At 28.7% G+C, this 19,072-nt stretch overlaps 1 protein-coding gene across 6 annotated transcripts in view; it reads left to right on the top strand.

The window, feature by feature from the left end:
• The window catches only part of LOC108004299 (segmentation protein cap'n'collar), a 75,344-nt gene that overhangs the window by 8,234 nt on the left and 48,038 nt on the right, over positions 1-19,072 (top strand). The window contains exon 1 of one of the 6 annotated variants that reach the window (XM_017067085.3): positions 972-1,164. The exons of 2 other annotated variants lie outside the window; for them this stretch is intronic. In XM_017067085.3, coding sequence (XP_016922574.1) covers positions 1,108-1,164 — 57 coding nt within the window. In that variant the 5' untranslated portion in view covers positions 972-1,107. Of the gene's footprint in view, positions 1-971; positions 1,165-5,108; positions 5,451-12,548; positions 12,684-16,864; positions 17,074-19,072 lie in introns of those variants that run through there. 3 more of the 6 variants (XM_017067087.3, XM_062087145.1, XM_062087144.1) reach the window with 3 other exon arrangements.

Raw genomic sequence — 19,072 nt, 5'->3', positions numbered from 1 at the left:
AATAAGAGGGGAAATTTTCATTAAATGATATGTATATATTTATAAGTACGATATCAATTACGATATAAATTAAAAATTTAATCATTTAATCATCTTCCAAGGTTTTTAAAAAATCGATTGCAAATATCAATGCAATCTAGTTCTTCCTCATTATCTCATTATAGATAAGTTTTGTTTAAAACATATCTCGAAGTACATAATTTTATATAAATTTAATTTAAATTAGAGACATTTTTATTATATTTATTTTATATATACCGATTAAAAAATGATCAAAGTAAAAATAGAAAATTTTTGTTTGAAGTAATTACGTGACGGTGTTAGCTTGTGAAAATATCTCGTTACGTGATTAATAAATTAATGATTATAAAATATATGTGTATATATATGTATATGTATATACACAGTGAATATATAAAACATATATAAAAACAGAATGACAATATTTAACAAATATTTTAAATGAATATTAATTCTTTCGAAATAAAATTTTATATTTTCAATATGAATACGAAATTAATATCAAACATTACGTATCATTACGTATTCATCACTTGTTGCACGTATTATCGTAGAAAATCAGATATGAAATACAATATGAAGAATTCTTGCATTATTAATTATTTATTAAAATAAATAATATAATCTACATGTTACGAATATTGACTATCGTTATTATTTAAAAAGATCGATGATTGAAATTTGATGAATTACTTGATAAACAATAAATATTCGTAACAAAGATCAATGATTTTATTTTATTTTATTTTATTTTTTAAGAAATTTGAAGCGTTGATCGAATGAAAAAAGAGATTTTAAAATCCCTTATCAGACGTCAAGTTTTATCGATTGCTTCGCGGAACTAGTAATCCATAAATTTTCATATATCAACATAGTAAATATATGCAAATGTTAACCCTGGTAACCTGGTATGGTTGTGAAACAAAGGTATGCCTTTTCTCGTACGTAGTTAGCAGTTCGAATCCCAGTTAACTAGTGTGTGACACGCGTTGTCTTCGCGGATTTAGGCTTATCATTGTGTTTACGTGTCTATCTGTCTTTCTACTAAAATTTAATAAATTGAACTTCGATTAATCGACACATAAGATGGAGCGGAAGAAGAGAAAACAACCGCGAATAATTTCTGTTTTTGTACATGACGATGTATGTTTCAGACTTTGCTCGATCATATATATTTATATTTTTTACTTGAATTTTCATTGAAAAATATTATTTTTAATATTATATATGGACATTTTGAGCAAAGTTATATTCTGTTATTTTCGATATACCACTATAATTTACACGATTTATGTTTTTATTTTTGTTTAAATATTTTTTTTAAGTATAATACAATAAAGATATAATTATAATTAAAGATATAAGATATAATTATTTTACTCATTTCTTTCTCTTCTTTCGGCAACGTTTGTTTTTATATCGATTGTCGTATTATATATTTGCTTAGAATAATTTAATAAAGTTTTAATACCTTTACAGTATTAGTAGTATTATATAATATACGTTATATAATAAATCGTAGATAATTACAATTACAAATAATATTCCATTGATATATTAGACAATATTAATACGTGATGCATTTCAATATTTTTTCATTTAAATTTTATTTTTCTTTAAAGATGTGTTTATCAAAAATATACTTTCTTTTGCTTATTTATTAGAAATTAATATTAAATATCGCTATATTAATATATATATATATATATATACACGTGTTGGATTACAACAAAAAATATTAGAAAATAAATTGAATTCATATTTTTTATAAAAAAAAATTGTAAAATGGTAATGGAAAAAATAATAAGCAGCATCCTTTTTCAATTATTAATATCTATTATTATGTAAGATAACTCGAAAATAATATAAAGTAGGAAAGATATTATTGTTGTATATACGTAGAATTATATATTTTAATTATATTATAGTAAAAAACATACTTTGTTTTTGTTTCAGGTATGTACTCTTAATTTAACTTCTTTTGGTTATAAACATTATTTAAGCGTTATTAATATTATACTTTTCTACGTGTTGAAAAATTGAATCCTTTAAAATATGCTAAGAAGATATTTTGTTGATTGTATGAATATCGTATTAACGCTCATAGTAGGTAAGTCTTTTAACTACTGAATTTTATATTATTAGAGAAATTTTTTTTTTTTCTATTAATAAAGTCTACTTTATAAAAAATATATTCATATAATTTTATTATAATAAAGTTAACAACAATAGATAAAGTTAAACAATATTATTATTTATTAGGTTTATTATTAAATCTTCTATAGATATTTATTATTATTAGAACGTTAATCTTTAAAAAATATTATACGCGTATTTTTTTTCATTAATTTCAAATTAAACGAGAACATATATGATATATTATAAGTAAGTTCTTATAAATCGAAAAAATGAAATAAGTATTATTGAAAAGCAATGATACTATTTTAATTTTACCTTTCTTTCGGTTTCTCTATATCAAAATTCTAATTATTCTTATATTTTTTTTATTTTTATATTCTGATTATTCTTATATTTTTTAAAATTTAAAAATTGGTAAAAAAAAATAAGATCGACTAAAGACAAAATTGCTGATTATTTTCCAATTCTTCGTCGTTTAGGAAAAGTGTTTTAAAAAGATTTCAGCCAAGGTTAACAAGATCGAAACCAGTCACAACAGCCTTTGCAAAAATAACTACATTCTGGACTTTATAACGTCCGTTTCTTCGAGTGCAATGTTCTAGTAACCTTCTCAAATTATATTTACACATTTTTTTGTCTGAAGTTCTTCGTTTTTCTTTTTTCATCTTTTTTTTTTCATTTTTTACATTTTTTTTTTTTGCGTAATTTTATTACATTTTGATTATTAGAAATTATCAAAGTATATATTCTTATTTATTATAATTATTTATTTAAATCATTATATTCAACGATTACATCTTATATTATTAGGCAATTATAATTATATTTTTATTGATTCACAATCTGTTTGAAAATTCACAATCCTGTTTTGTCGACAGAGTTTCTTTTTATCGATAAATCAGAATAATATCAGTTGATAAAGTTGATATCTTTTTTATCATTTATTGGTTAAATCTTTTTGTAATTAATTTTTTTTAAAAAACAATAAAGAAATTTTTATTTAAATTTTTTATCAAAATATGTTGTATCAATCATAGCTTTCATTTTTTATTTTTATCATTTTATACATATGTTTTTTGCATTAGATTTTTGCAATTAGACAAAATTAATTTAAGAAATTTCAAATTACTTATTGATTTAATGTGTCATCATTATGTAATCATTAAATGTGTATGAATTTTTTCGTTCATATCATAAATCGATTTGTTAGTTTTTTTTTAACTTTAATAAATTTTTAATCAAATTAATAATATTGTAGCTAAAAAAATTGCATATTTTTTTAATTATAGAAGAGAATTTAATACTATATTTCGAATATTTTCAGAGAGAATATGTTTTAATATGTTTTATACGATTATATTTAATAATTAGTTTTTTCAATTTCATATTTTAACGTGAATTTTTATATATGATAACTGTCGTTATAATCTTTCAGGTTACCTTGACTTTTTTAAATAGCACAATCTATTTTTATCTTCATAACATTGTACTAATGTCAAGTCGAGTTCAACAACATGTACACTGTGATCTTGAAATGATCCTGAATCCAAAAATATGTTCAAAAATGTATCAATCGACGAAAAATTTTTCATAATAAATTACTTTATTCGAATAAAATTATATGTGCATGTTTTTCAATAGAAGAAAATTTCTATTTCAAATTTAAAATTTTGAGAATATTTATGGATTTGTTCCTAATATTTTCGTAACTTTTTTTTTTTTTTTTAAACATGTTCATTTTATACACGGGTATATATAATTCAATTCAATTTTCTACGAAAATGTTCGTGTTGCTTGAAATGATATTTCTAAATTCAAGGTCATAATACACGGGGGTCATTGAACATTCATCTTGACATTACATGTAACCTGAATAATAAGAAAGAATAATATTTTTGTATTTTATATATTTTCTAGATAAAAAAAATTAAAAATTTAATTGCAATTAATTGTAAAATAATTATGTTAATTGAATTGTCAAGTGTTTTTTCGTTTTTGCGATCTTTTACATCATATAAAAGAATAATCATTCTTTATAAAAATTTCTCAATACTTCTCAAAAATTTTAAAATAATAAATTACATAACATTTTGTACAATCTATTTTAAGAAAATATAATTAATATATAATTGATGTAAAAATTATTTTCATTTATGAAAAAAAAAAAATCTTTGTTTCAATATTATTGCATCAAAATGATCAAAAATAATATAAATATAATGTCTAAACACATAACGATAAATATTCAGATTTTTCCATTCGCAATCACGTAAAGTGCATAATTAGTATGTTATTTCTATTAATCATTCGTTCGCATCATTAATGCTGCGAACATTGTTTTGAAAGTCAATGTAAGTCATAAATCGCATTAATTTTTTTCCATTCTTTGATTATTTTACCTCTCACGATTAACATATATAATATATAACATATAATATTTCTTATTAACAACTCGATATAACTAATATAACTAATTGGTAACCATTGTGCTGTAATAAAACATAAGCAAAGTATAAATAACATTGCATTAATTTCTAAATAATGATAAATTTTTTACAATTTTATTTGTAGAAAGATATAATAATATCTAAATTATATAAAGTAAAAAAAGAAATGTTTTGCAATCTGATGCAATAGCAGATAGAAATATATTCGGATAAAATATAGCTTTATCCCATTGTTATAGCGTTATTTATAAATGAATAACGACATTAAGAAGAATTTTCTCTACTTTCTCTCGTATCAAAGTCTGTAAACGATAATCAAGAGGCCGAATTGTGGCCGAAAGCAGCATGGTTGTAGCTTGAGGCAAAATTCTTGAAGTTTCCGTTTCTGGTGTGAGTAGGAGCACTCCAATGCCTATTCGGTGCTGGTTGTTATCTCCTCACACGACAAGCCAATCTGTCGTAATCGTTTTCTTCGTCTGGATTTCGCGTCATCAAAGTTATTCTCTATGGTTGTATCGTCGTCGATGACACCACTTCATTCAGAGTTGAGACATTCGATGATCCATCATCAGTTTCCAACAAAATATTTTCTTTAACAATATCGTTCGTATTTTCATTAATATCTGAAGGAATAATTGATTCTGAAGTAAAGTGTATAAGTGAAAACTGTGAATTTCGACTTAAAATAGCGATGACGTATTACGTAGTATAGTATTAGTGAAATATAAGTACAGTGCTAAAACTGAATAAACTTCAAAATATTGGAGTTAGTGGTACCTTTTATCCGCGATATATTTCTATAATTATACGTAAAATATTAATTTAATCGAAATGTCTAAAATGGTAAGTTTATTTCTTTATTTCGACTCATCTGTTTTATTCTCATTTCTTTATTATTTTTTATTATTGTTTATATTACTTAATATAATCGATAATTGAATCAAGTTATTTTTTTAAAGTTAATTTGTCGTGTTAATTAATTAATTTTTTTTTTTTCTTTCTTTCTTTACTACAGAATGATTTTTAAACGATTATTAAGGAATTATTCGAATAATTCTTCGTTTTTCGATATCTTTTAATTTTACAAAGAGTTATAGAGTTGATAAAAAATTTTTTTTATCATGACTCATACATGTAAGATATAAAAACATTATTTTCGCAATAATAATTTAATTTAGGAATCACATACAGTAGATTATTCCATAACCTTACTAATCTCGATCTAAGGCTATCTGAAGATTTTTCTCTTTATATATAGAAAAAAATAAAAAATTTATTTAATATTATAAAAATAATTTAATTTAAGGAATTGATAAGTAGAATAGCATACAACTTTATTACGAGAACATAACTCTCTCGAAAATATTTATATAAAGTATCAAATATAGATCTAAATTTTTTTTTATTTATATATACGATATATATATTAAAAACATTTTTTTTTTCGTTCATTTTTCTTTTTTAAAAAAAAAATAAGCAACACAATTGATAAAACACAAATATATAAATATATTTTAACACATTGTATTTTTAAGGTTTTTATTTTTTCTATTTAAATTTTTTTTGTTTCTACTATTATAATTATCTATCATTATCTATCGTTAACACAGAAAAAATGGCTCAATAAAAAGTATTCTCTTGGTTATAAAAGTTGATATTATGATTATAATTGTTATATAAGAATTATATTTATGATTATGATGTGATTGTAGATTGTATAATAATTTTATTAAATTTTTACACGAAAATTTATTTTTATATTTATTTAACAATTCACAAAATTTTGTTCTAATTTTCAAATCTATATTATAAATATGTAAATTAATGATAAATATATATAGAATGTATGTTAACACAATTAAAAAAAAATATATATAATTACAATGGGATAAATATATAATGTGATAATCTCTATTTTACAAGATTAATTTTAATAATAAATAATAAAAAATATTATAAAATAGAATATTATTCATATTATCATCAAGGAAATATACACAAATAATACAAATAGTATGTAGTGTGTTGTATTACATCACGAAATAATTGTAACAATTGCTCATCTCGTATCGGAGAAGAGGATTCTTTCGATTAAAGCTCTTTTTATTCACACGAATGATTCTTCAAATCTTATTTATATTTGTTATAATTTAGAAAGATCATTGATCATTGATCATTGGTTTTCATGATGCAATATTAATATTTTTCTAAAAAATAATTAAAATTTTTATTTTTTTTTATTTAATTTTTTTTTTTTTTTTTTTCTTGTGAGGAATCACCTTTTTATTGATTATATATTGCGGATACCCTGCATAACCTTCTTAGTTATTTAGAAAGATATCAGTTTATTTACACAGATAATTCTGGAACTGTATATTATATTGTACCATCTTTATATATCAAATAATATTATGTAATAGTGAATTTCTCTTAGATAGTTGTAACTGAAACTATACGTTCTATATACGTTAATACAAATAGTAACAAGAAATAGTAATTCGACGTAGTTCTATCATTAATCAACAAGACTAAATAAAATTGTATTTTATATACTTAATAGATAAAATACTTAAATAGTAGATGAAACAGGAAATTTATGATTCTTACATAGATGTTAATATTCATTTTTAATTTTCAAATCGATCGATTCCAGATGTCAAAACAAATATAAAAATTGATATAAAAATGTTGGTTAAGGCTTATTAAGTTATTAAGTTATAAGCAATTTAAATATATGTTAGATGAAGCAAGATGGAGATAAAGTATCATTTTTGCAAATTTAAATTGCTTATAACAAATAAATTATTTACAATAAATAAACTTTAATGAATATTTTCGTACATCAATTTCCTCATTTGTTTTAATATCTTTAGATATTCGAAAAATGTCCCACGAATATTCATATTAACAGCCTATAGATACATATTTACATATATAATTTTCTCGATTCGAGAAAAATATCGAAAAAATTTATTCTTGGCTCGATAAGAATTTTTTACGGAGGAAAGGGAGATTAAGAGATAGAACGTAAGCTGAATTATACATATTGAACGTTGAATCTATCGGTATATTCTCTCTTACAATTTATTATTTATCCACAGTTGAGATTCCTTGTCCTTGTAATTTATCTTGTGAAAACAGGTTCCACGTATTATCGTTTGATGGAACTAAAGGTTTGATTGTTATCCAGCGTTAACATGGCTCCAATAGGTGGCGATGGAAACTCATAAGATATTGCAGATTCCTATATTGAATTTATATATATAAATATTATAGAAATGTCCTTAAAATTCATATATTTTTGTTTTAAAAATTAATTAAACTTCGCTTAGAGAAACCGAACATTTTTTATTTATTTTTACACTTTTTAAGAAATGTAAATAAAAAATGTTTATTTCTCGTGTGAATTGCGTGATTCATCGGTATCGTGTTTGGGATCAAAAAGAGTCAGGCATAGCTGTGCGTAGGTTAAACGCGCATAATTTTTATCGTGATTATTTCTTATACTCGAAACTTGTATTTTTGTATTTCGTTTTTCGTAGAATACTGAAAAAAATAAAACAATTATATAAAAATCGTTGATTTCTCGAGACGAAATTTATTGGAAAAAATTGGAAAAAAAAATCTTTTAAATGATATCATTGAATACGTGTATGATATTGATTAATTATATTTAATTTTCATTTGTTAATAATACGAAATTATCTATACGTATTTGTTAACGCATGACACGATAGCAACTCAGATGAGAACCAAAACACAAATAATCAGGATTCTTCTTTGCTTGTGTCGGCTTTGGTTTGACAAATTATAGTAGCCTGAAGATAACAGGTAAGATAAACACCTCGATGTAGCAAAGGTGGTCTCGCATCAGGTTGTTGTCAATATGTCAGGACTTGTTCTTTAGAATGATTCAAACTAGTATACCAACTCGTATAACATATATATTACTTATATTCGATATATTTCATTAATATGGAATTGTTATTGTTTCCAATTGTCATCAATCATATTGGCGATTCTTTTTAGATGTATAAAATAACAACAATATTTACATCCGACTATTGATGAAAAGTTATTTCAATATTGAAATATATATTTAACTTGGCATTATCTAATTTAACAAAAAACATCAAAATTGAATGTACTAAGCTTAATGTATATTGTCGCAAGAATGTTAATAATCGATTTTTTCTTGTAAAAATTTGTTCTCGCGTCGAAGATAAATTAATGTTTCTTCTTCGAATACAATTAAAGGTTTTTGATGCAAGTTATTATGAAAAATGATGGTTATGACGGACCACCTTTGACGGTTTACGAAGAATTTGTAAGATTATCATAAACACCTTTACCACCCTCTATCGCGAACAAAGTAGGTAGAATAGTTTTACGTCCCTTTTCGAGGAGAAACGTTGCGGCAATGACTAATGATATTGAAATACTTTGAAAGGAGAAGACCATGAGAAAACATAGAAGAGAAAGTCAGGAGCGTACCAAGTCGAGTTTTTAACCGCAATTTCATTGTTATTATACTTCGAGAAAAGGATATTTTTATTAAGATTTCTTTTCGTTACAAATATGAAACGAAACGTATATATTTAAATATTTAAACGAATCTTTATCCTTCCGTATCGGCATTACCGCTCGTGAAAAGCTTATTTTACGAATCAGCGTTTTGACGTTCCGTTCTGGCAGTAGAATAAAACACTAATTCCGACTCATTAAGAAATGGTTAAGAAATTACCGATTAGCCAGTAATTACGGCGATGAGAAGAAATGTGGTGGTAGAATAAAGTCGCGATATGTCGATGCAACATAATGCAGGCATTTATATCTTCGATATTATCGGTAAATCGATGTCTCTTTCCGTCAATCGACTGTCCATCCTATTCCTTCGAGTCGGCGACCTATCGAACTCTCGCGTAGATTCGCGATTCTTGCCTTAACCTTCCTGCCGTCAGCCACATCCGGCTCGTTAACATTTTTTTAATCGACACCACCATGAGGCCGAAACTCGGCAACGTGTTCACCGTTGCCACGATGCCGGATGCGTTTACACTCCTTTATAGCGTATAAATTCAAAGGGATGCCGTCTTCTTCATTTGTCAACCGTCTCTTCGACCCTCCTTGCTACGCCTTCCAACTATTCTACGATAAGAAAGGACCAGTCACGTCGATCTTGCTTTCTCTCTTTCACCGTTTCGAATTTTATACCGATATTATCGTGAAATTTATCATTTTTTTTTTTTAATTTTCATTATGTAGATGAAAATATATTATATACGTATATAAATCGGGTTTTATTTGTTTTCATTATAAATCGCGTATATATTTTTCTTTACGCTCGATAGCTCGATGGTGAGAAATTATTATTTAAATAAAAAAAAAAAAACACGATTGGAGATGGAAAGATTTTTAGCACGAGCGATGAAACATGTGTTTAATATTAAAACACGGTTAACTAGTTTACGTTATTATAAACAAATGTATATAATAATAACTCGTAACCATGGTGTTTGAATAAACGCGAGTCATTGCAAGTAAGTAAGTATTTATTGACTTACGTAATGCGAATGTGAAATAAATCTGTATACGTTGTATATCGCAGTTAAGAGGTAGATAGAAGAAGTGTTATATTTTTACAAATGATTGAAATCTAAAAATAATGGATATATTTTAAAGCTATATTATCCGCGAAGTAAACATAACATGAGAGCAGTGAAAGAATCACTGTGAATTTTAAAAATATTTTTCAAAAATGTCTGGTTTACAGCTTTATTTCTAATATCTATTACAAGCACAAAAAAAATTTTATGCGAATATTTTATGTAAATTATATGCATTTTATTCACTCGTGTACACGAAGATATTGTGATATATGTATATAGCAAAAATATATCTATTTAAGTAAATAAAGAAATACCTGTTTCTTATTTTTATAGTTGATGTAATCTCTAATATTATTGAGAAAAAGTATTTGTAATAAATCGCAGTTTCTTATCTTCATCTGAAAGATAGATCTACGGAAGAATTTATGATAAAATAATGTACGATAGAAATATTTGTACGACACCTGAGTGTCAATAAGCCGGTTGTAAAACAAGATTTTCGGCATCGTGACTAATTAGTTCAAGTAGAAGAAATAAATGAAAGGGCAAACAGAAGCAGTGAGACCATAAAATGATAAACGTCGACACTAGGTATTTTATCTCTTCCTCTTTTCTCCTATTATACGTTTGTTTAAACGTGAATTCACTTTTTATTTGTTAAAGTTATGTAGGTACACGCGGAAAAATAATAACTCGCAATTCAAGAGATGAAACTTTTATTATCTTGTATGCATACTTATCTATTTAATTAACATTACGTTTCGTAATATGGAAACCGTTTCAAGGATATATATTTATTATGCGAAGAAAAGAGTTCACATAAATATAAGTATTATTATTTCAACTTATTATTTTATTTCTTCTTTTCGATTTAAATTCATTTTTTAGCATTATGAAACTATTTATTTTAAGGGATTCAAAATTTCAACAGAATCACAATTGATAAATCTATGTATTACACGTTCCGCATGATGATTTATTGCGCTAATTTAACATCTAGCGTTCCAATGATTTATGCACTAATTGTAATAGAAAATATTTATAAAATTAGATGCAAAATTTTATTTTATATTGCGTTAAATATCGAGATCTATTAGTAAATAATTGGATGGGATTTTAACCATTTGCTTCCATCGAAATCCACATAAATCTTGCCCAAACAAATTTGAGTACAAAATGTGTTTATATGTAAACAGTTTTTATTTCCTTTTATGTGAAAAATTAAATTAAAATTATCTTTGAAGCATATAAGAAATACAAGAAAGAATCACGTGTTATATTTCATAAATTTCAATATTATCATATTTTTATATTTTCCGAAAGTATTTTTTTTTAACTTTCTCGACTCTTTTTTATATAGATTTTTTTCGTTTCTTCGCATTAATATTTTTCCTTTTACGAATTATATGATCATAATTTATTTTGCAAAAACGTATAATATTTATTTGTACGATATTAAAATTCTCTTAGCTTTAACGTTAAAGCAATAAATAACATAATAATTATGCGTAATATACATACAATAGATATTAAGATATTAAGATAATAAGATATTAAGAAGATATAAGTATTAAATAGATATAATACAATAATTATGTCTATGTTACTTATGCTATATGTAGATATTTAAATGATAATTTACGTAATAAATAAGTTTAATTTAACGTATTGAGTCGTGTGTTAAAATAAAATAACGCGAAATCCATGTAATTCATCAGATATATTTTCTTGATTAAACGTGCATCAACGTAAAGAATGGTTCGTTTATACAACATTTATTAAAAATAATCATTATAGATTTACGTGTAAAATTATTTGGAGAATCATTATTTATAGCATAATAACAAATTATCTGTTTGTTCAAAATAATCGTTGCTTACGATAATTACATCGATATTTCATCGTATGTAATATCAAGCCGATGAAAATCATTCCATTTCACTAGATACGATGATTTTTAAAACAGCATCTCTCAGCATCTTCATTTAGATCGGCGACACGTTAATAAAATTAATTAGATTTTTCGCGATGTAATAAGTGAACTATCACGGTCGACGGTGTGTATCGACGGGTAATGGGTGATCGTGGGAAATCGTCTAAGATGAGAAAAATAGATGCAAAATCGAAGGGGCAAGTTTCGGATGTATTCGTTCCCCGGGTGTTTCACGAAACGTTTCTGGAAATATTTTGACACGGAGCAACGGATCTCCGTGTGATCGATGCCCGTTCCCTAGAGATTACATCGTGAATTGCAGTTTGTTCGCGGCGGACATGTACCGCATAGACTGCGGTTCCCCGCGTTTCATTCTCACAGAAGCGCGGCGGCTCACCGCGAATCAAAGCGCCGCAAACATCTGTTCGTCTCCACAGTTTCTTGGATATTCCACGACTTTTCACGATCCTTCGCGTCGATAATCGTTCCGCGTAACAATTGCCGTTAGATCGTGTTATCCCGATCCAATTCCAAGTAAGTATTATATATTAGTTTAGACCGGATCGCAATTGCGAATATTATCGAAATATAGATTTTTTTTTAACACGAATATATCGTAATTATACGAAAATTATAAATTTGAACATTCTTTTTTTTTTTTATCCATGTTTATTTCGAAAAAATTCATGTACGCGTTTGTATTAACGAAGCGAGAAAAATCAATCTCGTAAATTAACGAGGAAAAGGAGATAGAAAAGAAATGGGAAGAAAGAAAAATATCGTCCGTGTATTAAAATTAGTACGGCGAAGCAAGAATTATCATAGTGTGTGAATTGCGAAAAGCGTGCATCGAGTCGGTAGAAATAATTAACGCTTTCGAAAGTATATTGTTCGAGGGGGACACGGAGTGATTAGTTCGGCTAGTCTGACAGTTCAGAATGGTATTTGCACTAATGGCGGCCATAACGAAGTGAAGGCGTCCGTCGTGAAATCGCAAGACCGGTTTTCTTTCGCGCGTAATTACAAGCTTCGAATCGATCGCGTGATAATCTTGGAAAAAATCACACTGGATCTATGGATTTTGTTGCCGATTCGATCGAAAAATGACATTTTTATGAATTTTCGCGGAAGCGCTATATACGGTAAGACGTTAATTATCGTTAATGATCTTTAAAGAATAGGTAAAAAATATGTGAAAAAAGAAAAAAATATTTATTTAAATACTTTAAATATAGAAAAGAAAATAAATTTGTTTTATATATATATATTAAATCGTATCTATTTCACTTTATATCGCACAAATATTTATTACTCGAATTTTTATCGTAAAAGAAAAAAAGAATTTCTCTTATTCGTTATTATATAATAACACAATTGTAAATTATTCGTTTGATATTATTAATCACATGATAACTAACATATGTTTATAAACATGTTTTTAGATAATATTTAGAAATATTTTTTTTTTTCGGGAAATCATCTATTTTCTTTCGTATTATTAATTATAAAATATATATAATTTCGTATAATTATATGATCAGTTTTGAAATATATTTCGGAGGATCGAATTATTGCTTCGTATATTAAAAATTCGATATAATTTGCCGTTGCTCCATAAATATTTCGAATTCATCCTTTGAAGTATATATATATATATATATATATATATATATATATATATAATATATAGTATATACTATATATTATATATATATTTATCCATGGTATAATTAAATTCAAATAGTCATATACATAGATAAGATAATACACATTAGACTTTAAATATAGGCATTAGTATGACAAGTTCGAAGTGTTCTTGAAAAACACGTACGATAAAAAGCGAATGATAATACTATCGATCGATAGTATTAATAAATTTATGATGAGATGGTTGCATTTCTTTCTTTCTTTTTTCTTTTTTTTTTTTTTTCAAATTATCGTCAATCGTTTCACCTACGACGAGGTGCAGTTACTTCGTACGAAGGAAGAAAAAAAAGGAAGAATACGTAATACATGGGCTTGGCGGTACACCTCGGATACGTGGTGGCGTATCGAAGGTTGGGAAAAGAGGAAGAGAGAAAGATAGGGACGCCCCTGTCTGGAGCGAACGTTTCGTGACGGCGTGGTTGCCGTTCCCTTTGTACACGCACCGCCCTTCGATACGAGTATAAGCGAGTATAAGTACGCATCGCCCTCTCCTATTTCCTCCCTCCTCCTTTCTCCGGTCCCAGTTGCGTCGATACATTATACGAATTACATCGATGATACGTCGATGGGCCACGAGATAGGGGCTGGCTTCCCATCGTGTCGATAACCAAACTATTTTTCTTCGCTTCTCCTCCCATGGATACGATCATCTCTTTCCTCTCTTTTTCTTCGCCAAATGATTCATCGACGAAACGATGAACGATGCGCGAATTCTTCGAAACCGTAATTTCCCAATCGTTTCCCAATGTCTTCTCAACCGTTATCGACACGTACGCGTCTACAAATATTTCGATATTATTGATTTATTCAAGAGAAATTTTTAGAAAAAGTTCACTTGTCGATTTCGATCTATTTTGGATTAACTGTGGATCCATGGTGGAAAAGTAAACTGCAAAGATGAATTTAGAATGAATTTTTATCTCGAAGATTGTCGCGTCGTTCGCTTTTCGGGGAGCAAAAATAAATGGTGGAAACTATTTTTCGAAAATATCGAACGCAAAAATGTATCGAAAAAGTGTGAAAAATGTGTTCCGTGTAGAGAGGAGGTATGTTCTGGTAGTGATCGGTGCTCTGTGGCAAGACAGGCGTCCCCTAGGATACGCTTCCTCTCTCTCCCTCCTCGCGTCCCAGATCCTGTAGGATCATTAATCAAATTCCCCTTTTAGCCGCGCCTCCCTCTTCCCCCTCCTTTATCCCCTCTTGGTAGGACGGTTCAGCCGCCATTACTGTACGGCTGCGTGCACGACGCATTAATTAAAACCAGGAAATTAATGCTTTATGCTTTTGAATCTCTCCTCTCTCGCGCTCTCTCGCGCTCTCTCTTTGCAACCCGCGTTCGGCCTTTAGAAAGTTGCTCAATTTTTTTAATCAACCTTGTAGCGATTCAACTTTTCAATCGTTTAACGGCACACTTTTTTTTTTTAACAAAATGTCCTCTCCAACAACGTGCGATTAGATCCGATTAGATCTCTCTTCGCTTATCCTTGCGATACGCTCGTTTCGATTCTCGAAATTCTCCGTTGATGAACAACACGCGATGAATATATTCTTGGAGATTTTTTACCAATTTCGATCAATCTCGAGCCTATTTTCGAAGCTTCATAACCTAATTACTTTTCACCAAATCCGAACATTGGTAAATGGGATTCCATCGAACGGATCGAAAAACGGCTCTCTTCGAGATCCTTGTTCGAAAGAAGATAAGTAGGCGTGACCCATGGGACCCATTAACGGTCAGTGTCTATCTCGGTCTACCGCAAAATGTCCAAAGCTACTATTTCTAACTACGCGAATACCAACAATAAGTAATTTATGAACAGCAGGGAAGATTTGCGGAAACATCATTTGCCACGGTTCCTTCCTTTTATTCATGGCCAAGTCGTTGCTTCGCAACCAGTGCAGAAAGATCCTTGGCTAGAATTTTTTCATTTACTTCACTCTTCACTTTGCGCATCTTTAATCTGATTGAATTTCGCACATTTATTATTGTTCTTCTGATAAATATGCATGTGAGAGTTTTTCGTTGTATCAAACTGTATAACCATATACGTTTAGCAATGGAAATTTAGCGGCACCATCACAGTTGCATACGTACAAATTACTTACGTTTTATCCGCAATTTTATTCTAATACATTATTTATAAAGATAAATATCTGGAAATACCGTGGATTTTATATTGAAGAAAAACAAGCGAGTGTTATACCATTCTTATAAATTGAACGCATTTGATTCTCGATTTGAATAAAAATAATAACGGATCGAAATGGTGAAGATGATTATCTTTATTTACGACAAAAGTGGAAGTAATCTGTGTGTGGATATTTTTGGAAATAGAAACGAAAGGATGGCGTGAAAATCGAGGATAATACCTGGTCAACCTAACGGTAGAACCATTAGGCCTATTTATCGTCCAAAGCCAGGTACATTTTGTCAGATTAACCCGAAGAAGTGCGTCGTTCATTTTAAGATTCGATCCACAACAAGCGTGGAAAGCTGGTAAGCAGAGGTGGCGTTACGCCATAATGAGATTACCGATAAATTTGTAAAGATTACTTATTACCACCAATCCACTTTTCCAACTCGCTACCCATTGTTCAATCGATACAATTCATCTTGTGGTTTTTAAATCTTATGTTTCTTTTAAAATTTTTCACTTCAATTGTTTCGTATCCTAGAAAAGCGATAGAGGAATTATTTTTTCCCTATAAATACTCCAGATATATAAAAAAAAAATATGCAAACATGTAATTTTCGAGTATTACTCGAAATTACGATTTTGCTATCAGATACGAATGTATGTGTATACTATTTATCGATATTACGTTATCTTTTATCGCATTTTCTTTAATCGCCCTGCGATATATATCGTCGTTTTATTTTGATCAAATATTGACAACAACGTCGAAACAACGGATATTTGAATTGTATTAAACGAATGCGATAAAAGAAAATTACGATAAAATTATCAATCGAAGAAGTTGTGGAATATTGAAATAACAATTGTAGTAAAAGGAAGGAAATTGTAGTAGCAAATTGCAAAGCGGAACGAGAAGAGTACACGTGAAAAATCACGTGAAAATAAGGAATCGCAATGTCACGTTTCGACGGTAGAGATTTTATAGGAAAGAAAATCACCATGAAGTTTATAATACTTATTTACGTACTTACATCGTTCTTTCTAGGATGTACAATGACGTCTCTTCCAATAACGAAATGGCAAGTATTAATTTTTATGACGATATAAAAAGCTTACTTTCATTTTTATCCAAATTTTAATTATTTTAAATAAATTAAAAATATCCGTCTTGTAAAAATTTTACATTTTTTTTGATGAGATTATTACTTATAACAAAATTGATTCGATAGATCTCAATATCTTACGATCTTTGATATCTTTAATTTTTAAGATCGAGCAAGTTTTTATGGATAAAACAATTAATTATCGTTTCTTTATTAATCACGTAAATAGATAAGATTTCGAGTAAATATCAATGATAAATTTATTTTTATTTATACACTTTATGCGATACACGTCTATCGTAATGCAATGTTACAATAATAATGATATAATTGAACAAACGTTTCGTAATTTAGAGTAATAGAACATTTAACCTTTTAAAATTAGTTAATTTCTTAATTTAAAAGAAAGAAAAAATTTTCCAAGCTTCGCCAGAATTATTCAATAAAGTCTATACTTTTTTTTTATGGGAAATATTATTACGCGATATCGTAATTATTTGTAGAGAAGTTCGTAACTCAGCTGATCCCATAATCGATCAAACATCGTAAAATTCACTCGAACGCAATCGATCTCTATACTCATATAGACACCATCGATAACTCGTCGTTTCCGCGAAGAAGCGTTCGATTATTGGAGAAGATTGGCCTACACTCGTTGTCATCGGCGACAATGGGGAGAGTAATTACATTATCACGGTGTTGTATGATCGACATTCGATGCAGTAAGTTATAAAACGTACAGTCATCGGCTCGTGTCCCGCAGAAGCAAAGTCTTTTCCTTTCGAAAGACAGATCGATTTAAGAGCGGCGAGATCGTTACACCTGTTATTCCGAGACGAAGAAACAATCGAGCGGGAAAATATTTTTCAAGATAACTAATTAAGATAGAACCGAAGATCTCGATACCAGGATCCCATTCTTTCTATACCTCGAAACATATTTACAACCTTTGAAAATACGAAATACCGGCTGTAATACGCGGATAACGTTTATTATTGTCGCTTTTACAACGAATTTTAGGAGCGTTATTAACTTGGCCGTCATATAACGATAACGAAAGAGAAGAACTGGAGGGAGAGAGAGAGAGAGAGAGAGAGAGAGGTTCGTACGAGCGTGTCGATGGAATAATGGAATAAAAATTAAAGGCGTAGGTAAATGCGATTGGCGTGCAGTGGTGGCAGGTGAAATGCGCGAGACGAACTCAACGTCGATCGAGTCGAGCTCTCTGGACTGTGGGCGCGGCGGATATCCCGCTGTGTTTCTCCAACATGGCCGACATCGTATGCACACCCACGCTGCCTCTCTTTTTCATCGCGTCCTCCATTTCTTTCCCATTCCTTCGCCGCATCGAATTACACGCTCGGTCGAGTAATTTTCGATCCATCCAAATCGTGCACACAGCAAACGTATCCGTTATACGATCGAGTTACGATCCAAGCCGAATAGTGTTAAAATTTACCCGATTACGGATAACGATGTTTCGCAAGGATCAATCGCTAATTCTATTTTCGAATCGTCGACCGTTCGATTCACCTCTATCGAATTTCTATGAAATTATATTATATCAATATATGATAAATACGCGATGCTGTTATCTAGAAATGCGATCGAAATGTCGAGCCGTGGATGGAACGAACGCGGATAGGTTTCTCCGAATATACCCATATCGAATATCGAATATTTTTCTTATTTGTCCACTCGAAAGATAACTCTAATTTAACGATAAGAGAATCGAATTAATCGCGAAATCTAATTACACTAGGTCGTATACGCTCTCTACTCCTTACACCGAGGGTAATAACGGGCAAGTTTTAAATTAGCGGAGAAAATCTGTAGATTAGTTAACGAGGTTGAATACGAACTCGGCGAAATTGGCTCAATTAAAAGCTACGGGCCAGCTGTCCTGCCAATTGTGCCCCGTCATGCGATTCGTCCTTTTTCCCAGCTTCTTTCTTCTCCTTCCCGATCTCATCCG

This window comes from Apis cerana, linkage group LG1 (assembly GCF_029169275.1).
Source record: "Apis cerana isolate GH-2021 linkage group LG1, AcerK_1.0, whole genome shotgun sequence".
NCBI lineage: Eukaryota > Metazoa > Arthropoda > Insecta > Hymenoptera > Apidae > Apis > Apis cerana.
This window is presented reverse-complemented; position numbering and strand designations above follow the sequence as displayed.